Genomic DNA, 26,822 nt, shown 5'->3' with positions numbered 1-26,822 from the left:
TCACTACGAAACGTCAGGTCCCAAGCTGAACGAGAGAGGAGGCTATATTAACAAGGACAAATAAATATCCATGCCTTAGACTGAATTAGAACTCAAGACTGTATCTCACGCAACGTCGACCAATACGTAATGAAGATATATACATATACAAACATACACACACACACACACACACACACACATACACACACTAATAAAACGTCGTAAAATAACCTACTACACACACACACATAGTTAAAAGTCCCACATCACCTAAATAACTTTTGAAGTATGTAGTTCAGTGAAACTTGGTGTGTAGGGATAGCCATATACGAGTACTAAGAACTCAATAATGGTATTACCGGTACCGAGTTTTTTTCTACTTCCGACCGGAAGTAACTCCAACTCTTTTATTTTATTTAAATGGTACACCCAATATATATATTTTTATTTTTGAATAATGCTCATTAAGAGTTTTTGAAAAAGTACCCACACTTGATACTGATAGAAAAAGGAGTATATTCTGCGTATCTCTGGAAAAAAATTGAGAAAGAGATTAGTGAAGTTTTTTGTGTGGTGTGGCACTGAATGGGGGCAGAAACATGGGCATTATAACGAAGTGAAGAGAAGCGACTAGAAGCATTTGAAATGTGGATATGGAGAAGAATTGAACGTGTGAAGTGGACAGACAGAATAAGAAATGAAGCTGTGTTGGAAGGAGTGGGGGAAGAAAAACTGATACTGAAACTGATCAGGAAGAGGAAAAGGAATTGGTTGGATCACTGGCTGAGAAGAAAATGCCTATTGAAGGATGCACTGAAAGGAATGGTGAACGGGAAAAGTGTTCGGGACAGAAGAAGATATCAGATGATAGACGACATTAAGATATCGATGGCCTAGATCTAATATCACGTATGTGATTTTTTCAAAATTTTCAGGAGACATAAAACTGTTTATTATTTATACATTCTATTTGAATCACTGAAAAGCATTATAATCAGTATGAATTTAGTATTCTTACTATTTTACTAGTTAAACTAAGAATGTACCATTCTTACTGATTATTATGCTTTTCAGTGGTTCAAATAGATAGAATGTATAAATAATAAACAGTTTTATGTCTCTCTCCTGAAATTTTTTAAAAAATCACAAACGTGATATTAGATCTACGCCATCGATATCTGAATCCTATGCGGAGACAAAGAGGAAGGTAGAAAATAGGAAAGCTTGAAGAAAGCTGGTTTTACAGTAAAAGATCTGCCCTTCAACAGAACACTGTGATTGAATGAATATAGTTATATTCCAATTTAATCATTAGTTTGGATACTTTAGCATGAGCAGAAGGTTCAGGTTCGGTGACTTCAACGAACTACTGCACAACTTTCTAAGCTGGCAAAAAATAACAGTCCATGTTGTACCTTCACTTTGGTGACAACTATGGAGCTCAAACAGACATCGAATTCCGACTCATAGCAGAACGGAATTCAATTCACAAGTTCGAAACCCAAACTATATGAAAGATAATGCTGATATGACAACTAAGGAAAGAGAAACATGGCCAACACAAATTACGATAAATTACTGTAAAACCTACCAACAGATGAACACTGACCGCATACTTGATTTCTTGCTGGTGTTACCAGTTAATATGCACACATCAGATAGATTAATTCAATGATTTTATTTGCTTACGCCATAACATTTTAATTTAACTTTATGGTCCTGTTCACTGGCTCGGTGAAATTCGAAATATGGTAAGTACCTATTCTAGGACGTCAGAGGTTGTTATAAGGCGGTACCTAAACGCTTCGGCTTTTGAAGACTTACTACATACAGAGTGGTTAACTTACCGCTTACTATTAAGTTTCATGTAAACCTCCATTTTATAGTATGTCCATGAAATTGAGATAACTATTTCTACGAGATTTCAACGTAAGGTTAGGTGTGAAATTTCTATACCTCCAGGAGAGGTAATTGTTTATTTCAAAATAGGCGACTCTGCATTTTATTTGGTTAGCACCTATGGAAGGTTAGGTTATATACCGATAATTTATTGTTGTATACAGTCGACCTCGGTAGCGAAATTGGTATCGCGCTGGCGTTCTATGTTCGAAGTTCCGGGTTCGATCCCGGCCCAGGTCGAAGGCATTTAAGTGTGTTTAAATGCGACAGGCTCATGTCAGTAGATTTATTGGAACAAAATTCCGGCAAACCGGCGACGCTGATATAACCTCTATAGTTGCGAGAGTCGTTAAATAAACCATAATCTATATTTATTTTTTTTATTTTTTTTAATGTTTTCGGTGTTAGTGTTGAAAGTACAACTATTTTATAATACATAACTACGGTTTCCATATTAAAAGAAGAGCATTAAGTAACGCAAATCATTAATAGCTATACGTCTTCATCAGATGATCTATACCCCTTTTCATGCAATTTAGTTCATGGAGGTCGCGGCTTTTTGGCCACAGAGAACAACAGGAATCATTCACGCTTAAGCAGCGATGCCTAGTTGTAATGTTAAGACTCAGTCGCTGTTAGTTATGGTAAGTTAAATTTTACATGCACCCAAACACAATATTGTAGTCACGAAGAAGACGAGACGTATGAACCAAGTCGCGTGAAAAGCATTATAGTACGATAGGCACATTACTCCTTTTGCATTTAAGATGTGATCACGAGTACTGTGTTTACATAATTGACTGTGAATGTCCTGGATTGCAAAACTTTGCGTAACCAAGGCACAAGTGACTTCACATGGTGTATTAACTTTTTCTACTTTGTTTCCTATCCTGTCCTCTGCGATCTCATACGACATTGTTCTGCAGAGACATGTGGAGGTTCAACTGATATGTTGGTGCGTAGAAACATTTATCCACAAAACAAGAATCTATGTGGGGAAAGTAACAACTAACCGCTAACTTTGCCTGGATCAAGATTGTTCTAGATATTGAAAATCTACGACACGGTATCATTATAGTGAACAAGCACAAAGGCTTCTGCGCATATAGTCATATGATCTAGGGAGCCAATCAACTTTTTGAGTACTGAAGTTCAGCACTGAATTGTGTTCTGAACCCGACAGATTATTGATTTTGTATAGCCTATTATTTAATTACTATTCATTGTTATTTGCATAATAAATTTAATTTAGTCACATGAATTCGACGTAAGAAGTGTATCTTCAGTCACATACACATCATAAAAGGTGGTTTATAACGCCTTTACAACCGATGGGGTTACTTCTGCGCCCAGCAACTTGTTAAAGAAGACTGGCTCACCAGCTCACGTGGCTGTGCATGCGCAGAAGTGTTGTAAGTCGAATCGTCTCCGTAACTGACGAACAGTGTAGCTGCACTTCCCATTCGATATGAAACTAAGCTACGGGTTTTATCGCCCTCGTTCACGCGTGGACCCGCGAAATCCGGACCCCGTGACAGAAATGTTAACCACTAGTTCATGGAGAACGGCATATCACACAGCCAACTGAAACGCGACCAGCGCATACCTCTTGATAAATATCCCTCAAACTTCCCAATCAATGAACCAATCGAGATGAGTTACCCTTGCCGCTGAGCTGCTGAGCGCGAGATATCCAACTATCCACTGCCTGCTTCAAGGCGCTGGCCACTAGGTACGGAGCACTGACAGATATCATCGCTCCACAACACACGCACAGTGACTGTCATCTGTCCAGTCGCGCTGCGTGAGGACTCACCATCACTCCCACAGAGCTAGCTCATTTCGCACTGCCCACACACTACGATGGACAAGTTACACAACCGCACACTCAACAGACAGCTCTGGATCGCATCTCTACAGCTTACCAGCTGTAATCGTTCGTCTTAAGATCCTCTTCGGCTGCAGACACAATACGGGGATGATTAGGTGACAATAAAGCAAATGTAACATAAAATTTGCAGGGTAAACAAAGAAAGCTTCGACTGTTGCTTTGCCCGTCCCAAATTTTATAGAATCACTCCGAAATCGAACTCTGGTCTTCGTTGGCGGTAGACAGGTAGACCGTCACCTGATTTGAGTCACGGTTCGACACTACAAGTTCTTGTCAGTCAAGATTTTCAATAAGGGTAACTATTCGAACAGCGGAAGGGCCTGTAGCATTTCCAGTAGAAAAGCTGAAGACTTTCAGGCAGAATAATTTCAAGGGAAAAATTGTTCCGGGACCGGGTATCGATCCCGGGACCTCTGGTTGAACGTACCAGCGCTCTGCCAACTGAGCTACCCGGGAACTCCACCCGACACCGTCTCAACTTTTCCCTTTATATCCACACAACTCGCGTGAGCTGACGAAACGCCAGAAACCCACATCGAGTGCACACAAATCTCTGTGTGACTTGGAATTGGAATTGGCCCAGGAACAATTTTTCCCTTGAAATTATTCAAATCTGCTTTACAGGGAGCTTTACCAGAAAGACTAGATTTGCATAATATATACGTCACTGTGTACGTTAACAGAAAATCACAATTCCAAGTCACACAGAGATTGTGTGCACTCGATGTGGGTTTCTGGCGTTTCGTCAGCCCACGCGAGTTGTGTGGATATAAAGGGAAAAGTTGAGACGGTGTCGGGTGGAGTTCCCGGGTAGCTTAGTTGGCAGAGGGCTGGTACGTTCAACCAGAGGTCCCGGGATCGATACCCGGCCCCGGAACAATTTTTTTCCCTTGAAATTATTCATATCTGCTTTACAGGGACCTTTAACTGAAAGACTAGAATTGCATAACTTTCAGGCAGGTTTCTAAGTATATCTACTTAGATTTTTATCCAGCTCTGCCATTTCAATAGTGTTATAACATCATCTGAATAGCTCAGCGAGTCGCAGAATAAAGCAGCATTTCTTACTACAAACGACTCGACCTCCTTGTAGGCCCAGTGTTACCACGCTAACTAAATTAGCGAAAGACGAAGAAACAAAATGGAACAATGTAAAGAATATTCGACTGGACTGAGCCGACTCTGGTTTCACCACAACGAACGCGACGACGCTAATTGTATTACCGTGTCGGGAAACAAAAGACGATACTTGCATCATGGACGTCTGGCAAGAGATCGAAACTGACAGCAGAACAAGCAAGAAGGCTGCCCTTAAAACTGGCCAAGTGTATAGTTAATACACTCTGTGAAACTTCATAAAAATAAATGTATAATCCTTTGAATAAGACTGTTTTCTGTTTGCTAAAATTAATTCTCTCACTAGCAAACAATTGTCTATTTTAAATTAAGACCTCTACCTACTGACCTCCTTACCAATCTATAGGATTAGTATCTACTTGCCTATAAATTTGTTTACAGACATACCTAGGCATGTATCTATCTACCTCTTGCATCTACTTACATATAAGCATACACAATATCACAAAAAGTGTTCAGAGCGTCATTTCGAAAGTTCGCGTACCAGTATATGCTTAAGAGGTTAGGTACAGCTTACAGCAGTAAAATTTTTGGAAATATTCAACATTTTTTTCCTCCACTACTGTAGCTTGTACAATAATGAAAATCGGTATGTGTAAAACACTATCTTTCTGCTATATGAAAAAAATATTTTTAAGATTAAAAAAATTATATATATATATTTTTTTTTCAAAATTCAAAATGGTGATGAAGCGTTTCCCTCATAACTCTTAAACTTGTTAACTTTTTCATGTTCCCTTTCCTTTATTTTATTGCTGAAACTCATGCTTACAATATCATGCTCTTTCAATTACATTCCTTAATAAATAATATTATTTTTTTTTATTTTGTTAGAAGAAAATACTGACATTTGACCATTTTTAAATGAATTTATTTTTATCAGACAATCTATCAAAGGTAGAGAAGTGATCTTACATCATATTGTAGATATGACATGCATAAATACACACAAAAAATTTCATCACAGAATGTTAGATAGTTTTTTAGTTATGTGGGAAACGCTTGACCGCACAGTGAACTGAATTTTGAAAAGAAAAAATAATAATAATAATTTTTAAAGTCGTAAAAATATTTTTTTTTTCATATAGAAGGACAGTGTTTTACACATACTAATTTTAATTATTGTACAAGATACAGTAATGGACGAAAAAAATTTTGAATATTTCCAAAATTATACTGTTGTAAGCTGTACCTAACCCCTTAAACAAATAAAGTAAATCTCTACGTGCTCAAGTCCACTGTCTAACCTTCAGGCGGACAGACGGCAGTAATTTTAGCATAGCATAGGTATCAGGGACTCTAATGTTCCCGTACTCAAAGTGATTGTCATTGTTCTGCAAGATATGACTAAATCATGTGCTTATTGAGATCAAGCTGTATGGTTGCCATACTAGCGTGTAAAAATCCAGTAAAGAAACAGGCAGATTAGGTAATGGAACTTATATAGCCAACCTTCGAAAGAGTCGTCACAGAAGTTTATCTATCTACTTATCAACCCATATATTCGCTTATTCATCTACCTTTCTACTCATATATTCATTCTTATATCCACCTATTCATCAATATAATATCTACATATCTAACAATTATCCACTGCTTGTGAATGGTATATGCAGTCCAGAAAAGAATTTGGGCTAAGCACTGTGAACTAACTTCCTCCACTGTTAGCGTAACAAAAAGAAAGGTGCTACTACTAGTAATGAAAACATTTTACTACAAGTAATAAGGGAGACTGTTGTACTTTTAAACACTTTTTACTTTTTTTTTTTTTTTAATTTTGGGAAATTAAATTTTTTAAATGAAAAAATGCTTGAAATAATTATTGAAGATTTTTTTACAACTTCCTGTATGTATTTTCCTGTTTTACAGATCTATTAAGGATGGAAAAAATAAAATGAAGGGATATGTACTGTGTTCAAAGGTACAACAGGTTCATGCCTCCCCTAATACAAACTGTACAATAACGAAGAATCGGTGACTGCTAAACTAGTGTTTCGTGAATTACTAAACAATTCTGAGTGATGAACCATAAAAGTTACACTTCCAGTACCCTGTACTCAAAAGAGTGGCTGTTTACGTTTCTTTCTTAAGCCGCTGGGGACTCCGGTTCTCACGGCCAGTGTTTCTACGCTTCAGGGTAGTCCTCTCGAACTTCCTGACGTTGACTGTCTATGAAAAGAATACCAAAGACGCAGAGAAATTTTTTTGTCCTTTTCATTTGTAACTTCAACTCAAATATTTTCGTCACTGATGTGGATAACACTGGTGATTGTTGTCTGTCGATGTGGAAACTAAACAACATAATTACTTTTATAAGGTACAATTAAGCCAACAGTCACACCTCAGCGACAATAATTTGCAAATGAGATCCCAGAGCGCACTAACGAAAACCAAGATTTTGTCATGTTTTTAGTCATGTTAAAAATTGGAGATTTATCCTTCGAAGAGGTGGATAAATTCAAATATCTTGGAGCAACACTAACAAATATAAATGACACTCGGGAGGAAATTAAACGCAGAATAAATATGGGAAATGCCTGTTATTATTCGGTTGAGAAGATTTTGTCATCTAGTCTGCTGTCAAAAAATCTGAAAGTTAGAATTTACAAAACAGTTATATTACCGGTTGTCCTGTATGGTTGTGAAACTTGGACTCTCACTTTGAGAGAGGAACAGCGGTCAAGCGTGTTTGAGAATAAGGTTCTTAGGAAAATATTTGGGGCTAAGAGGGATGAAGTTACTGGAGAATGGAGAAAGTTACACAATGCAGAGCTGCACGCATTGTATTCATCACCTGACATAATTAGGAACATTAAATCCAAACGTTTGAGATGGGCAAGGCATGTAGCACGTATGGGCGAATCCAGAAATGCATATAGAGTGTTAGTTGGGAGACCGGAGGGAAATGGACCTTTGGGGAGGCCGAGACGTAGATGGGAGGATAATATTAATTGGATTTGAGGGAGGTGGGATATGATAGTAGGGAATGGATTAATCTTGCACAGGATAGGGACCGATGGCGGGCGTATGAGGGCGGCAATGAACCTTCGGGTTCCTTAAAAGCCATTTGTAAGTAAGTTATGTTTTCTGACGAGGCAATTTTCCATCTGTCTGGGAAAGTTAACCGGCACGATGTCCGAATATGAGACTCTCAAAACCCCCGCATATTCGAGACAGCTCTAAGAAAATGTGTGTGTATCCAATGCCTACCCACTTAATTTGCGTGATTCGGGTTCCGCATATTGCGGATAGATGGCAGAACTGTGACCCATTTTCTAGTTGTACACCACTTTGGCGGGTCACACTGTACATGATGTGTATCTGTAGAGAGTTATCGAACCCGGGCCGGCTAGTCTGGAGGCAGACACGTTACCACAGAGCTAACTCGGCGGACCCTAAGAAAATATATGTGTTTTTATGCATGATATGATAATTGCACCTTCCTTTTTCATTAAGCCTATTGTCACAGCACCTCCGTACCTAGACATGCTTGACGGGCATTCCCAACTGCTGGCTCTGTAAAACATCACACGTCCCTGCTCTGGTGCTCCTTGAGAGGGGAAGTGGCAAGGATGGAGATTTTTAAATAGTAGCAGATTTAAGAACTTTGTTTCTGATTTATTAAATTGACAGAATGGTTTCACCGTTCATATTGATTTCCTTATTTTTAAATTAGATGTGTTGGCACTGATTTCGAATTTGGAATTAACTGTATTTATTAAAGGAACAAAATAAATCATGCTTATTAATGTGATAAACTTTTCTTCATACTGTACCTAGCAAACTATCAGTTAACAATAAAAGTTTTAAATTCCCCGATTACATTTAAAATAAAACATTGTAATAAGTAACAAAAATGAGATGTTCCAGTTCGTATAGTATTACAATAATGAAAGAAATTGACTTCCAGCAAACAAATTATTTTGGTGCTTACTCTTTCTAATAGAGTTATGATTAAATAATTGAAGAATTTAGGCTAATTATATTTAAAAAACAACGAAGATTATAGAGCTGTTTATTATATCTCACTAGTACTTGTGCTGATTCTTCCATATTATTAATGCATTTTGCTTTTACCAGTTCCTCAAAATTGGGAACCACTGCGTGAGCAATACTAAGTCGAAGAGCACACTGTAAATTATAATCCGATAACTGACTTCTTTGCTAGGATTCATTTCAATTTGTGATAAAAGTTGCTCGTAAACGTATGTGGAACCAAATATTTGTATATTATCCATCCTCTAGTTCCCTATCACATTTTAGATGAATAAGATCTAACTATTGCAGTTCTGAAACAATGTTATCTACATCGACTGTATATGATGTACCAAACAGCTAGGAATCCAACTCAGAAGGTTCTTAAACCTTTATTCAAATTCCAATTGAAAAATTCCTATGTCTGCACAAACTCTTCTCTCTGTTAACTTTCGAAAGTAAGAAGTATTAATCTGTTGGTCACTTGGCTTTTCAACATACGTAGCTTTCGTTTTAATGCTGTAATTTTGTCATAAATTTCGGCAATTATCACCCCTTAACCCTAAAGGGATATTTATAAGTCGTTTAAATGATCTATTTGATCTGTCCTATCATTAACTATAATATATTATAAACTAGTTTAACCCGCAACTCACCACAGATTATCGCCCTCTTACAACCCCTCGAATCACCATGTCTCAGTACATGTTCTAAGTCGGCTTTAGAGTGCTCTTACGTCACAAATCTGCCTGTTTTTACAGACATACGATCTTCGGGGCACCAAATTACACTTCCTCACGCGCTCTAATGAATGCTTCACAGTTCTCATTCGAGACAGGAAACGCGCTGCGACGTCATATGTTGGCTAGTTGGGAATCACTGTGCCAGAAGAATACACATTTCCACGGCTTGCACACAAACAGCCCAGCATAATCTTCCAACAAGATGGAGCACCACCTCACTGGTGCATCATATTTATCCATTTCTTGCCATCAACCTATTTATCCACACACATATCCTTAATTTTCATATCCCCGACGCGATGAGTTTCATCCTAAGTTCGTATTTCAATATTTCATTCTTGCAGCTGATGAACATAAGAAAAGACGCAAACTTAGCAGACAAACAGAAATGTCACAGAATATGATGGATAATATCAAGACTTTGAGAAAATGGGCATCGGCATTTACTACGAAGATGAAGGCTGAACCAAAAGAACTATAAATCCAGAGAAGAGAATAAAGAACAAGAACTGGCCGAGAAAATTCTGGACGTTAAGTAAAAAACAAGAAAGCTCAAAAGTATTCTAGGTTCACAAAAACTAATCAGGTCTGCAGTATTCAATTAAATTTTTAAATAGAAAATCAGATTTTTTTTCAATTACTCGTCGAGTTTTCTGTGACAACACTCAATCGTTCTGAAAACACGTCGAAATCTGTTATTGTTGTTATTATTATTATTATTATTATTATTATTATATTAATATCATCATCACTGCACATATTAGGCGTACAGTACACCTGGTGTCTTCTACAGTCTATGGGGGGGAAGGGATAATATAAGAGTTGTCAATGTAGACGTACTCTGAGCATATGGAGAATTTTTGCTACGGTAACTTTACTGAGTTTTGCATCGATCTGAGATGTTAGTGGTTCTACTTTTAATTCTTTAAGAATCTGTTTCATATAATTTTGTATATCTGCAATATTATTCTTAAAAAATTAATTTCGCTGGTTATATTTTTTTACTGTTGCTCTTCCGTATCCTTCAATTTCGCTTCCATAAGAAAATAATGGTTTTCACCAAGGTATTGTAGGCTTTTATTATTGTGTTTCTGAACGAAATAGGGTGTGAATACTTAGTTAATATTTCCCATTTATCTCTTTATCTCTTGATACTTTTGTTAGTATTTGTTCAATTATTTTATCATAATATACCATTTTACATTACTATAAACAAGTTACTTGCTTTAAATGCTACATATTTTTATCTATATGTTGAAATAGTTGTATTATACTTAGGCAGAATCTGATGTGCGTAACATTATAAACCATGCTCGGAGTCTGCAACAAGCAGTGTATCGTCCGTAAATAGCAGTATATCCAGCTGTAGAGCTTTAATAATGTAAATTCATCTGCAGTTCTTTTCTTATTAATAGACCTTTCTCTCTTCACAATATGGAGAAAGGAGTGATAAAACATTCTGTCATGATTTAATTAAAGAGAATGACATGTGAATCAACCTTAATGCAAATCAGTTGGCTTGTTCAGCGTCTGCCAGACTCGCCGACCAGTGCTGACGTCACGCAGCCCTTAAGAGTTGATCCGATTACCCTCCCTGCCGCTGTATCATTTAAGTGACATTTCAGTTTGAAATACGACTGTCCTCCCCCTCAGTTCTAACCCTCTTTCGAGAAAAGCTCCAGTGTTTCTTTAACGCCCATGAATCATTCTAGTGGGTTAAGCCCAGGACTCCACTATTTACCAATTGAGTCACGATGTCACTGGCGAATGACTGCTGGTGAAATTTCAGTCATCTTTCACAGATAAATTAGGATTTATTCTCGTTCCAATGACCCTCTTTCGCAGTAGTTCTTAACTTTTCCCATGATCTCTAGTGTCAAAACGAGCATTCGCAATTCCTGTAAAAGAGTGCAGACTGTCACTATGAACTAAGATGACTCATACTTCCTCATACGCCTTACGAGTGCCATAAAAATTCAGTTCTTTTATCATGTCTCGTATGATGTTAATATTTATTGTATACTTTCTTGAACTACATGGTGATCCGTTTGAGGAATACAGCCAAGAGTCAGAACTGTAGTCAGATGGAAGATGCTGTCAAGTGTCGAGGCTTCCGTGAGAACGTGAACTGCAGTCAAAATCGACGCTGCTGTCAGAATTGAAGTGAAAGTTCAGGCAATCACAGCCAGAGTTCAGACTCACAATCAGAGTCTGTAATTGCAGTCGGAGTCGTTGTCAGAATCAGAATTGCCGTCTCAGTCTGAAACAGAATCGGAGTCACAGAGGAGTCGGAGTCACAAAGTCAAAGTCATAGAGTCCGAGTTACAGAGTCAGAGTCAGCAGTGAGAGTCCGAGTCGAAGATTTTGCATACTCACTCAGCAGTCCTCATGTTATGACAACTTGATCATATACAAATAGTATTTTTTTAATATATAAATATTTTGCACTTTTAAATGATACTGCCAATATAATAATTAAGATGTATAGATAGCAACGTGCCAATTTATGTGACACCTCTCTAATTTACCATGGAGTTTCTTTTCTTTCACTTATGAAAATAGTCTTATAAATATGGCACTGATCTGAAGTAGTCACGGCCGATCCTTCTTTGACGAGTATCTACGCTTTTCATTAATGTGAAGCGCCACTGTTCACAGCCACACTTTTTCCGCTTTTAAAAACAAATATTCTGAGTTATGTGCAAAGAAAAATTCATTAATCGTCCCCGACGAAACTCCACAGGCACTCTTATCCAAAAAGTCTTACGAATTGTTTGCAAATAATTTCATCAATTTTGACATACACAATTATAACATTTTCCATTAAGTGAATATTGATGGATGTAAACATTACAAGTGAATTACAAGGAGACAAGCAATAGAAAAAGTTCAGTGAACGGTTACATCACATCTCGCTGTGTTTCCCAAACGGCTAGGATTACGTCAATGTTTAATATAATTCATACATTTATTAGAGCTATTTCGTGAATAAAATAAAAATTTAAATAATATATACCTAAAATTCGCTCAAAAATGTTAATATAATTGTATATTTAGGAATACTTAACCAATTCAGACATTGTGAACTTGAAATAGATGAATATCGATTACTGTAATAAATAAATTGGATGTTATTCAGTAATGCCAACTGCGAAAAGCAAAATACAGGTTTAACAATGTTAATTACATATACTGCGCTTTTCTCTTGCTATTATAACGAAATACATTTTCATTATCTGCTGAAATCATAATTTAATTTAAACATTTTATAATATTGTGGCACCCGTCTGGAACATTCTAGTCGTGTCTGGTTGCCTCGGGAGTGTACGCGCGCGTCCAGCGGAAAGGAAAGCTCGGGGAGGCGAGGCTCGAGCTTCGGTACACGCTGTTGCCCGCCGCGGGGCGAGGGGAAGGAAAACTACGGTCCCGGCACGGAGCGGAAAGAGAGACGGAAGTAAGGAAGCATCTGGAGGCCGATTGTTATGGATTCCAGAGGCTTCGCGACGCAGAACATTCTAGATTATAGTGGTGAATAAATAACACCGTGAGTTGCGACGAGAAGTCAAGTCACCTGCGAGAGAGAGCTAGTTAGTTTTCAGTCAGCGGAGACGTATCCAGAAGATCTGAGTTCGAGGTGCAGTGAACTTGAGTCCGTAACTGGGGCAGTATCCAGGCGAGTGCAACGTACCAGGAGGTCTTGGATTCGACGTGCAAGGAACCGCATCTGGAGAGCGGGGTTCGACGTGCAGGGAACCGCGTGTGGAAGGCTTGGGTTCGAAGTGCAGTGAACTGTATCTTGAAGGCTTGGGTTCGAAGTGTAGTGAACTGTATATGGAAGGCTTGGGTTCGAAGTGCACTTAACTGTAACTGGAAGGCTTGGGTTCGACGTACAGTAAACTTGAGTGAGTGAGCTAGAAGAACTAGCCAAGGCGAACTAACTGTGAACTGAGAACTGACAGTTTTGTTTTGTACATAGTGCTTGTGAACATTAGTTGAAATTAAGAGTACATTGTTGTTCTTCTCAATAATACACGTATATTGTCATTGTCGCTGCGTGGAGTGTAATAACGACTACTGTGTTGCTGTGTTGAGTGGAATACACATTGTTGACGGGTGTGTGGTTACAAGTAGAAATAAAAGTCACCCATGGTTGTATAAAAGTTACAATATAATTACAAGTAACCTGATTAATAATTAATTAAATGAACAATTGTTGAAAACGTAGTTATCAAATCTGAATGAAGGAGTGTCATTTTCTTTAGATAGCCTACAATGGACATGGAATTAGAAGATGAAGATGTAGCTGTGGAAGTAGGATTTCGCACTTTATTTAGTACTTCATCGTTACATTAATGGAGTCATGATCATTGATTCACGCCAAACAGTTGGCAACACTAACTAAACAAAGAAAACGACTATGCGATAAATTGACTGTGATAAATCCAGTTGCAAAAATTATCGCGATGTATGACTGTGATTGGTTCGAATTCAAAATTTCATTACACTTCAATGGTCGAAAATGGAATGACGTTATATAAACTAAATAGTCGATTTAATTCATGTAGATATCTGTAACTCATAAAATTATCTTTAAATGAAAGCATAATTTTGTACATATTAATTTGTTTTCCTGAAAGATATATTTTGATGAAATGCCATCTACAATGTAATGTTTCATTTACCACTAATTATCATGTAAAATAACACCAGAAGAGAAATGTCTGTACGCGATTCGAATATACCGTTATTTTGTGTTCCTTTGTAGCGTCTTGTCATTTCAGGAGTAAAATTATATTACAAGTGAAATATTCCTGGCTCGTGAACAATGAATATGAATAACATCAGTCCTACAGTCCAGAGGAGATTTACACATATGGGCAGACGACATGCGAAAAAGAGAATTCTTGGCATCAGTAATGCTGTAAACTGTATTTGCATGATTATATCGACTTTTTGCATAATTACGATACTATTTTATATATACTGCATGTCAAAATAAAACACTACTTCGAAATTATAACGGAATCGGACGTTTTACAAGCCCTTGCAAACTTTTCCCCTATTTCCTGTATGTCTATCCACGTGTGTGTGTGTGTGTGTGTGTCAACTCGCTAATGACATGAAGTCATATACCAAGTTTCCTTAAAACTGGTAATTCCGCTGTATGTAATTAGGAGTATTACATGGATACAGAGAGGCAGCCTGCCAGAACAGTAAACTGTTCTTGCTATAAGACTAGCGAACCTTTGATCTTCCCCCTCTAGCCATTATGCAGGTTCTATACGAATTGTTCCGCGAGGTGGCAGCAGTGAAGAAGTTGGAATAATTAAGTCAAGTTCATTAGCTATACTGTAATTCAGGGACCTTGGTTCATTTGATATGGAGTCAATGTGCACATGCAATGGGTTCATGTTGATTAATCAATACAATCATTTTGACAAGAAACATAGAAATATCAAAATATCAGGTAAGAAGGGAAAGAGAAGGAAGATCGATGAATGACAATTAGTGTGAGGTACAACAGCAAAAACAGGAAGACGTTTACGAGGAGAAAGATATGAATATGAAGCATCTGAAAGAGAAGAAGTAAATGGACGGTAATTAATAAGAGGAAGACGAAAGAGGATACGAGAAAGTAAATGAACGAGGAAGACATGAAGTAGAAACAAGCAAGAGGTGGATATGTAAGAGAAAAATTCAAGACTATGGAGGACGATAACGAGGGGGAGATGAAAGAGAATGATAAGGATATGATGGAAGTGGAGGATATGGAGATGACGAAAGAGAAGAACGTGAAGATGATGAAAGAGAAGGATATTGAGATGATGAAAGAGAATGTGGAGATAATGAAAGAGAAGAATACTGAGATGATGAAGGAGAAGGATATTGAGATGATGGAGAAGGATATGAAAGATAAGGGTGTCGAAGAAATGAAAGAGAACGATACCGAGGAAAAAAGGAAGAGAAGAATATCGAGGAGATAAAAGGGAAGGCTATGGAGAAAATAGAAGAGGAGAATATGGCGATACTGAAAAAGAAGTATACGGAAGATAAAAAAGAGAAGAATATGAGAAAGATGGAAGAGAAAATGGAGGAGTTAAAAGAAAACGATGTGGAGAAGACTGAAGAAGAGGATATGGAGGAGATACAAGAGATGGATGTCGAGGGAACGATATGATGATATGGAGATAACAAAAGAGAAGATGGAAGAGAAGAATATTGATGAGTTAAAAGAGAATGATATGGAGAAGACGAAAGAGAAGAATATGGAGATAAAAGAGATGGAAGTGGATGACATGAATGAGAAGGACAGAGATATTGCAAGAAAATAATTAGAGAAAAAAAGATAAAAGATAAGAGAAAAACGTGGTGATGAAAAAGGAGGATGTGGAGATCATGAAAGAGAAAAATATTAAGACAGTGATTAGAGAAAAATATGGAGATGAAAGAGGATATGGAGATCACAGAAGAGACGAATTTGGAGATCGTGATAGAGATTAAAGATTGCGATATGGAAATAAAAGGGAAGAATATAGAGATGGCGATAAGAGACATATATGGAGATGAAAGAGAAGAATATAGAGATCATGAAAGAGAAGGATATCGAGGAAATTAAATATAGCGATATGGAAGAGATAAAAGAGAATAATATGGAGATGGTGATAAAAGAAAGACATAGAGACGAAAAAGAAAGATATGGATATAATGAAAGAGAAGGCAATCGTGGAAATGAAACATAACGATATTGAGGAGATAAAGGAGAAGAATATGGAGATGGTAATAAAAAAATACGGAGATGGTGATAAAAGAAAATTATGGAGATAAAGAGGAAGATAATGGAATCATACTAGAGAAGGGTACCTAGAGGAGATTAAATATACCGATATGGAAGTGATGAAAGGGAGGAATATGGAGATTGTGACAAGAGAAAAATATTTAGATGAAAGAGAACGATACGACAGAGCATTTTTTTAAGTTTGTTATTTAACGTCACTGCGTGTTATTTAGAGTCGATGGAATTAGTAATAGCGACATGAGGCCGAGGATTCGGCATGTTACTATCTGACATTCGCCTTACAATTGGAGAAACCATACGGAAAAAAACCAACCAGATAATCAGCCCAAGCGGAAATCGAATTCACATTCGACCGCAGCTTCGGATCATTAGGCATATGCGCATACCGCTTGAGCTACACCGGTGGCAACGAAGGAAAAGATGAAAGAGGACATGAATAAGGGGACAAAAGAAGAGATAGAAGAAATAAAAGACAATACTAATGGAAACGATATAAAAGAAGAATATGTAAGAGATAGAGGATATTATGAACAAGGAGATGGAAGAGAAAAATACGGAGATCAAATATGAAAGAGCATACGGAAGTGAAAAAGAAATGTATGGAAAAGGTGAAACAGGATATGGAGAAGGATATGAAAGACAATGTGAAGGAAGAGGCAATGAAAGGGGACATGTATAAAGATGAAACAGGAAAGGAAGAATGGATATAAAGAAAACTGAAGAGATGGTTGAGAAAAATATGAAGGTGGAAAAGAGGATGGAATACATTAATAAAGGACAAGAAAAAGTGTTCTTTCATCCATGCGAACTGGGTTCGATCCCTGACCTGGTCGTGGTGGAATTTGTGGTGAACAAGGCAGACAGTGCATTTTTCTCTGGGTACTCTCTTTCATTCCACCAACACTCTCCACTTTCCTCTCATTTTGTTTATTATCTGCATTACTTAAAAATAGGCCGAGTTGTAGTACTGGGTGTAATACGGATTTCCGATGCTGACGTAAGAAGGGCTAAGGACCCTGAAACTTATCAGGTACTCGTCCATCCAATGGGACCTGGCTGTCAGGGCTGAGACAGGATGACCCACCTGTCACCAACGCTGGATTCAAGAATGCCACCAGGCCACCTGTCGAATTTGAACAATCATCGTATATAGGGTGCAGAATTGATCAAAACAATCCTAAGTGCAAGGATACGACCCTCGAAAAGCCAAGCTAAGAGGAAGAAAGGCAATGTCCTGTATTATAATCATATTTACGTCACGACGACGTGGATTATTTCCACATAACAAGAGGATGTGACTGACGAATTACTCTGACAAAGATACATAATACGAGACTTTCCAGTAGGAGACTTGAATCCAAATCCAGACGAGTTACAGTGAAATTTGTGTATAAGCACGATTTTGAGGAAATGTATAGTCCCGTTTCCATGATTTCACAACTTTTTCATATAATATATCTATCCAGTGCAGAAAACATCCGGAAACAATTGCACTCTATATTACTTTCCCACGAGACAAACTTTGTATATTCCTATGACTATCATTCCATTGATAAAATAACAGTGAAAATCCCTGGACTTGGTATCCCAATTCCACGTAAAGTACAATTTCCACGTAAGGTACAATTCGATTATATGCATAAAAATACCACACAGTAGTGTTTCACCAATGACGCAAGACTATAGGGAAAGGCTTTCGTTTTCATTCCGATCCCTGAAACCTCTACCGTGTGAGTTTTCTCTCTCGTGCGAGTGTGTTCCATGGATATATCTCAGGCTTCACAATGTAAACCTCCCTTTAATACCTTTTACACACTTCGAGTTGTAACTAACAATCGGATTCCGAATTCTAAGTCCTTGGGCAACCATAGTTTTTTTTTTTTTTTTCGTACAAAGTGAGAACACGCATAAGAGTTCACGCAAAATATAATTACGTTATTTCAGCTACTTCACAAGACCTTTGTGATAAGGATAATTAAACAAATCGCATGAAAAAGGAACCTACAGCAGAGCATTAATACGATAAGCTATGTGTAGGCCTATGTAGGCACTGCGTCTTTAGTTTTATTTACTGGCCAACGTGCTTGCTGTTATTTCTTAAGAATTCTCGGTGTTATTTTAAGACTGTCGGTAAAAGCCATATATTTATAATATTTAGTGACTCTGTTATTTAAGTTTTCGTTTAACTTTTTGGTCAAACTCGGTTTTAGTTTTTAAAATTCTTCGTGTTGTTTTTAAGGCTTTTGGCAATACTTCAAAACGTTTCAATAGTTTTTAGCGATTTTAGGGATCTCAGCTTCTTGTACAACGTTTAAGACAGATTCGGTTCTATTATTGGAAGTTTTCGGTGTAATTTTTTTAAGATTCTCTGGAATTTCTAAGGAGTTCGGAGAATTTTTAAAAGTATTTAGTGAGTTTTTTAAGGTTTTCTGTGTTACCGCGATACGTTTAAATTGTTAGGAGGTGAGTTTTTCGTTTTATCTTTTGGTCTTTTGGTCAAAATCTTTTGGTTTTATCTTTTGGTTTTCGCTTTATCTTTTTTTATTTTTTTTCCTGTGATATGTTTCAATGAATTATTGATTTTAAAGAACCACGTTTTACGTTTCATATTTGTTAAAATCTATGCTATTTTTAAGTTATCGGTACCATTGGTTTAAGGTTTTCGGTACGGTATTTTTTCTTTTTAATTGTTGGTGATATTATCATAAATTTTTTGCGATTTTGTGATTTTAGGGGACGTCCGTTCTTAGTTTTATTTTTTAATCAAAACTGCGTTTTAAACTTTTAGGTGTTATTTTTAAAGGTTTTCAGTGATAATTTGGTGCTTTTTTTTTTTTTTAATTTCTTAATGTTATTAAAGAATTGTTTTTCTGCATGTTAAATAATTATAGAAGGGCAATATTGCATTTCGTACGAAGTCTGAATTCTCTTTCTATATATGTTTTAACTTACAAAGTTACCCACAATGCACTGAATTTAAAAGGGGGAAAAAAAAAACTTTTTTTTTTCGCCAATTACCTAACATTTAGTTGACTGGGATATTTCAAGGCGCTATGAAAAAGAACTTATGAAAACAAAATGAAACCAAGAAAAGTACTGGAAAACATGACGCTAGTAGCACTTTACAGGACTTCTGTACACGACATGAGAATTAACTGGAGACAAAGCCTCACATTTGCAGAAACTGCGATCACGCGGGCGGGCGGAGAGGCGGCAACGGAAGTGTCTCATCAGCGCGGCCAGACAGTCAATTGTTGCTATGACTCACGAAACAACACACACGCGTTGTCCGTGCATTTTACTACAAGAGGCGCCACGTCACGCGAATTCGTGAAATTTCCCATAATAATTAAACTCAACTGTTTTCACTGCCTTAGATATCGACGGAATTAGAAGTACTGATACGTGAACGCATTAGAGGATCGTATGATTTAATGTAGATCTATTAAGACCTACATCGTTTTTTAAAGTACACACATTCAATTAACGCTTAATGTCTTAAATACGGTAACCTCCTAACAATTAACTTAAAATTGAGTTATGTCCAAACTTAATTAAGTCTTACACCTATTAAACACTTTTTTGGAAGGGGGAACACGAATTACATGGTATAATCAATGACATGGCAGATCAAACTAATTATTATTAAATGGACGACTTTACATGTGTCTCACTGTAGGAGTAGTATAACGTCAAACTAAATACCATAAAACTATTTCCGAAAAACATTCTTCCTTTGACAGTGAAAGATACGGTCGTCCGTAGTAAAAATATCTTACAAAAAATGGTTACCACCTTCAGTGAATACGACCAAGGTTTCTTGGAAGCCCTGACTCGACACAATTAAGGGCGGTCTCCAGGGCCCTGTTTCATAAAACTGACAAATACCACAATCAAGACAATTCTACAAATATGGCACAATATTGTAACGTTTTCTAACAATTCTTACCTGCTTTGACAAATACTCGTAAAATTTGTGAATTGTCAACAGTGTTTCATAAACATGACAATGACATATAAAATATGTGTAAACATGTAAGCGACAGCAAATTATTTCTTCGTATTCATTTCATATTTTTATAAAAGTAATTAATATGAGACGAGTTGATCGGATGAGCTATAATCCACAACATTATTAAATTTGTTAAAATTAGTAACCATCATTAGAAAATTAATCATGAACAGAAAGAAAATTACAATTCTAATTTTGATTAAAGAAAGCAAAGATATATTTTGGTCATTATATATTCAGCATATGTTTTGCTAATATGAAATTTTTCCATGAATACAGAATTACTTACAGAATTATAATTTACATTTAATCTTTCTTTAAAAACCCTTGGCCTGAGTGGTTCCCTATAATCACAATCACTTTTACTGCTGCTGCTACTGCTGCTAGTACTGAACATGACTAGTCTGTTATAAGGAGAAGACACTGTTGTGGACACAGAGATATGTGCCAAGCATCGGAAAGGAGGAATAGACAGGCTGGTACAAAGACATACCACTATTCTATAGCTTCATGTAATTGAACAGTGATAGGGAGTATAATTCACAGTCTGTTATAAAGAACAGACTTACAATATTTATGACCCGAATAAAGGGGCGATACAGGAGGTATTACTTGTAGAGCATGTGCACTCTTAAGTCCTGAACAATCTTTGTATACTTACATGCGCAATTCTGTGCCATCTGTTAGTTCTTTTGATGTCTTCACAACCTGTTAAATGGTTTTCAGACATCGTGTCTGAACCTCTGCTGTCTTCTGGTAGCACTTAGAGCAGTCATAAAACGTACTGAATTGCACTTTGAGTGGATTTTAAAAGCCATTTCTGTATTAATTTCTAAATAAAATCCAAATTTTCCCTTAGGAATGGTTAAGTTCCACCTGAGAAAATGAACAACCAATTAAATCGCAAATTTCTAAACGTAATAACTTCGAATGTAACAACCAATCATAACTGTATAATTCTGTAACTTGAATAATAAGCTACCTCTACTTGGCTGGTTGGCAAATGAGGTTGCATACCGGTAACAGAATCGTTTCAGTTCACATCTAAAATGGATAATTTGTTGAAACGTGAAAATTTAAAATTTAAATTTAAAACGAGAACAGAAATCGGGAATGAGTGCTGCGTCAAGTCCATCAGGTGATTCAATTTCTAGTGATGCGTATCAATCCGATAAAGGTCAATCATGTGTAAAGTGAAGAAAGTACGATAATAATTATATTAGATTTGGATTATCCTATATAGGTGACAAGGCTTGTCCAAGACCGCAGTGTGTTGTTTGTGGTGACATTGTTGCTAACAGTAGTCTGAAACTTTCTCTACTTAAACGCCATTTCAACTGATTTTCAAGTACAGGAAGGTTATAAATCTTTGCCATAAATTAGTTTTAAGGAGTCCTCAGTGTTAGTGAATAAAACCATAAGTCTTATTATCTTTTTCATGTACATATTTGTGCGCCAAATCTCTTTCTTCATAACCCTACTTAAAAATAAATCTAGAAATAGACTTTGTGCTGAAAGTAATGAGATTTACTTTAACTTTTTTAGTTCCTAACTTCAAATATCTATGGTATCGATATTAAGCACGTCCTCCTCATTGAATTTCAAATGAAGAGAAGAGTAACTCTATAATAAAAACATTTAGGTTAAGAGAGAAGTTTAAAATATTGAAATTACCCTGCAACTTAAGCCTGCATGAAATTCTGTCACTACATAAAATATTTTCATAATATCAATAAAGTAATTCTCAGTGTATGCTGAAATTAAAATGTGTAAACTCCAATAATGTGGCTTTAAAGACAGCAAAATGCACTACTGTATTATTAACTTAACTATTTAATTTGTGTCTTAATATTTTAAATGTAAAAAAAAAAAGTATAATTGTTTGAACTTATGTAGTTTCAATATTTTACATGTTGTTGCGTCATTATTGGAGGGGAATCCTAGGGTAGGCATATTTATCATAACTACAGCAACTTTAAGTTAATTTAAGATTGTTAAATATTATTTCTATTAATAAGGAGTTCACCAAATTCAGATCATTCTGAAAGTGGTTTGCGAGTCGAAAAAGCTTGGGAACCACTAGTCTAAACTAAATGTAGTTGCATAGACGATGGTCTTCAAATATCTCCACAGAAAAAATCTCTGTCCAGTGAGCATGCAGGTCAAGACATTGGAATGTCACATATCCTAGGGGGTTCTGAACACCCAATTTCGCAAATGTATATTCTCATAGAGGTTTCTGTCGAATGCAGAGTCAAAATCTGCACTATTCTAATGAATGTAGCTTGTTATGGATGGTTCATACAGTATACACAGAATGTCAGGCCATTAAGTGCCTTTATTTCAAGGAGTTCTAGAATAAAAAACATTAATATACTTGGTGTATACTTTCACATATAATTTCAAGAACCAAAATATCAATGTTTTCATTTTTTCGTTAATCTAATTTAGAAAACTGTAATAACTGTTAAGGCAAAGCCAGCAGTGTTTAAACAATAGCATAGGTAACACTCGAACACAGGAAGTAGCAGATAATCTAGAACCATGACAGCAGACAGTCTAAATATTCTTAACATTGCCATCAAATTAAACGAGTGTACTATTGGAACTAATAATATAGATGTTTCAAAAACGTTTCATTTCAACAAAGTCACTGGATAAATAAAAAAATATTCAAACATTTTTAATCCATGTATCATCCCCCATCACCCTTCATCATAAAGGTACTCAATGCCCTTACATCTTGTATAGAAAGCCAGCAAACACAGCAAAACAAGGGTGAAATATTTCCACTAACATACTAACAAGACTTTAAACAAAAAACGTTAATCCACAGCATCCAGATGACTGTTTTGCTACATTGTTACATAAAGTTATGCCAAAAGTTCTAATAGTCCTCAACCCGTAAAGCTAGACTGTGGTAAAACCGATAAAGAAAACTTTGACATTAATTTACTCTAGTGTTCATTTATGTATTTAATGTCTCTACGAAATAGGTGACAAAGCTGTAGCTACAACGTTGTCCTCGAATTTACTTATTATGATGCATACAAATATAACGAGGTTTATGTAATCACAATTAGTTCAGTGGTGGATTTTAAGCACATTAAATATCATTAGAATGGCTTTCTTCAGGCGAGAAGTAAGCCGGGGATCCAGTGGCATAGATTTAAATTCATTGCAGATTTTCATTAATCACCATGTATGCCTATCATCCTGACATTGGGGTAATGAGTGAATAGAACTTCGACTTTTTCAGAGTAGTAGACTTCAGGAAGATCTTAGTTGACCATTAAAAGCAATGTCTGACAAAAATTCCATCAACATTGCCATCCAAAACAGCATCACACCGGTAAATATATACAGTAGGTACTTAAATATTATGTTTCATACATAAAATTCTATTAGAGTTCAAATTGCATGAAACCATAACAGGTTATGTCTGATATTGTAGGCTATAGAAGTAAATAGTAGTTAACAATAGACTTATTCTCTACATCACACAGGACTTGGTCTGAACTAATACACCGTTTTGAGTAAACAATGGAGCACCAGGTTGAAGTCATCTACTATTTTACAAAAATATGGTGGTTCAATAACAAACAAGGAGCAAAAAACTAGCCTAAATATGTATTCTTCACTATTCTCGCATTATATTCCAAATTATCTAATGCTTTCCAGCAGAAATACAAGCAATTTCATCTTACATTATTGTAAATATAGAACAGGGTGCTTAAAAAAATGCTTTACTATGTTGTAGATTATTTATCTGCCATCAAATATACCATGTACTAGCAATGACCAGGGTGACCAGACGTCCTGGTTTTACTAGGACAGTCCCGATTTTCACGAATTGTTCTGGTGTCCTAAGAAAGTTTTTCGAAATTTCTAAATGTCCCGGTTTTTTAAGTGGCCACTTTAGCTACAAAAAATTCTTATGAAGTATTAAATTTTTATAAAAAGTGAAGAGCATACAATGTGCAAGTTTTTTTAAGTGTAGTTTTGCATATTCACACACAGATAGCGACACATTATAATGCTCTACTCGAGACCAATGTCATAACAGGACTCCATATTATCGCTGACTCGAGAGGCAGAGAAAGTCGATCATAGCATTCGAGATTCTTAAATTTGGCACTTTGCTCCTGGGCTTCTTTGTTGTCAGATGCTGATTTCAACTTTGTGTATTTACTAGTGAGGTTTATTTGTTTAGTTTTAAACTACAAGTGGACATGCCTAAAAGAAAATGTATATTCATGATGCACCAAAGTCAGATTTTCCTTTTATAAGGGAAACTAGCTTTAACAATAAAGTGGAATGTACTATTTGCCATTCTGTGATATCCACAGTACATGGTGGTTGTTCTGACATAAAGGACTATATTAGTAAAAAGAAACATAAAAATGCACTCTCAGCTTCAACTTCTAACAGTAAAGTGACAACGTTCTTCAAGAATGCTTCTGTGAGAACCTCAGAACTTCAGTTAGCTGCTGAGGAAGGCACTTTCGCCCATCATTCTGTGTTTCATAATCACAGTTTCCGTTCAATGGATTGTACATCTGTTGTTATTCGCAAACTATTCAAGAAGTCTAAATTCTCTTGTTCCAGAACGAAATGCGAAGCAATTGTTGTAAACGTGTTGTCGTCACATGCCTTGGAAAGATTTGCAGCCAATTTAAATTCTGCAAAATACACAGCAATGCTAATAGACACCTCTAACCACAAAGCAGTGATGATAGTTCCAGTAATTGAGTGTTATTTTGATCCTAGAGAAGGTATCATTACTAAATTAATCAAACTAACAAATCTTCCAAATGAATGTTCAGAAACCCAAATTGAGTACATAGAGAAAATACTGATCGAGTACAATTTGTTTGACAAAGTAATTGCTTTCGCAGCAGATAACACTTACACAAGCACTAATTTTAGTGGCATAGATGGAAAAGGAGAAAATAATGTCTTTATAAGACTGCAAAACAAACTTGCAAAAAAAAATATATTGGGACCTGGATGTAGTGCACATGTGCTACATAATAGCATCCAGATAGCTGCAGATTGTCTTCCAACAGATGTTGCGTTATCCTCTACAAGATCTACAAGTACTTCGATATCTACACAGTTAGAATTGAGTCTCTGAAGGAATTCTGTCAATTTGCAGAGGTTGAGTACAGATCTTTATTGAGCCACACAAAACTTAGATGGATGTCTTGATTTCCTGCACTTCAGAGTCATTGCTATGTCTGATGATTTGAAATCATACTTTGTCAATTGAGAATTGCCCACACATTCTCAAAGGTTTCTTTTCGGACAGAACTTCTTTGTTATGGCTGAAATTCCTGGCTGACCAACTAGATGTGTATGATGGGACTGTAAGACAAATGTAGTCAGAAGAGCTTTCTTTGGTTGAAGTTTCTGGTTTGACTGAAAACCTTTGTGAAACTCTTATCAGCAGGAAGGCAAATAGATTTGTCACCTCAAGTGTCAGGAACATTCTCCAAGAAGTAGACGAAGAAGAACTCATCTCCAAGCAAAAGTTCTTGTCCTCGACTGTATCGTTCTTCGACAATTGTGTTGAATAATAAGAAATTGGTGTCGTCATACTGATGTAATCAAGAAAGTATCTTGGGTTTGTTTAAGAAAAGTTTCTGAATGTAGTGATGTTGAGGTTCAGCTGTGATCTTTTCGAACTATGAATCTGTGATATGTTTAGATGAGAATGTATTGCTTGATGAATTTTTCCATGTACGAAACATCATCCTCCAGAACATTCAGGACTGGACTACAAGAAAACTTAGTGTCTCAGTGCTGGATAGCAATACTCCAACATGTAAAGAATCTCACATCAATGTTGACAATGTTTCCAAAATGGTAGAGATTTTTTATTGATTGTTCCCACTAGGACCACTGCATCTGTTGAGCACATCTTCAGTCTTATGAATATGCACTGGTCCGAGGAAAAAAAGTCGACTTAATGTAGAAACTCTAACGGCTGTACTAGTTGTTAAAACACACTTCAGTCATACATGTTCAGAATTTACGACTATCTCATGAAAAACCAGAAGCTTCTGAAACAAATCCATGGTTCTGAAAAATACACTTGAGAGTAATATTGACGTTATGTGAGTGCAATAATTTGAAATTTATTTTCTGGCAGGGAAAGGGGGGAAAATGACACATTAAAAAATGTGTCCCGGTTTTTCAGTTTCATAATCTGGTTATCCTGGCAATAACCGTAGCTTCACTAAAAACAAATCAGTGCAACTCTCCATACAAAAGAAGGTGAAGTTGTAATTATTGTATTAATATAGAATATTCTTGAAAAGTTCGAATCTACACAATGTTCTTGCAAGCTCATAACATAAATTTCTCTTCTAACATTGTCTTTCA

At 36.4% G+C, this 26,822-nt stretch overlaps 1 protein-coding gene across 4 annotated transcripts in view; it reads right to left on the bottom strand.

The window, feature by feature from the left end:
• The window catches only part of LOC138706305 (atypical protein kinase C-like), a 789,643-nt gene that overhangs the window by 750,586 nt on the left and 12,235 nt on the right, over positions 1–26,822 (bottom strand). Inside the window, exon 1 of one of the 4 annotated variants that reach the window (XM_069835429.1) lies at positions 3,544–3,677. The exons of 2 other annotated variants lie outside the window; for them this stretch is intronic. In XM_069835429.1, coding sequence (XP_069691530.1) covers positions 3,544–3,637 — 94 coding nt within the window. In that variant the 5' untranslated portion in view covers positions 3,638–3,677. Of the gene's footprint in view, positions 1–3,487; positions 3,678–26,822 lie in introns of those variants that run through there. One more of the 4 variants, XM_069835431.1, reaches the window with a different exon arrangement.

The sequence above is a fragment of the Periplaneta americana genome, chromosome 9 (assembly GCF_040183065.1).
Source record: "Periplaneta americana isolate PAMFEO1 chromosome 9, P.americana_PAMFEO1_priV1, whole genome shotgun sequence".
NCBI classification, from domain to species: Eukaryota; Metazoa; Arthropoda; class Insecta; order Blattodea; family Blattidae; genus Periplaneta; species Periplaneta americana.
The sequence above is the reverse complement of the archived record's forward strand: the minus strand, read 5'-3'. Positions and strand labels throughout refer to the sequence as shown.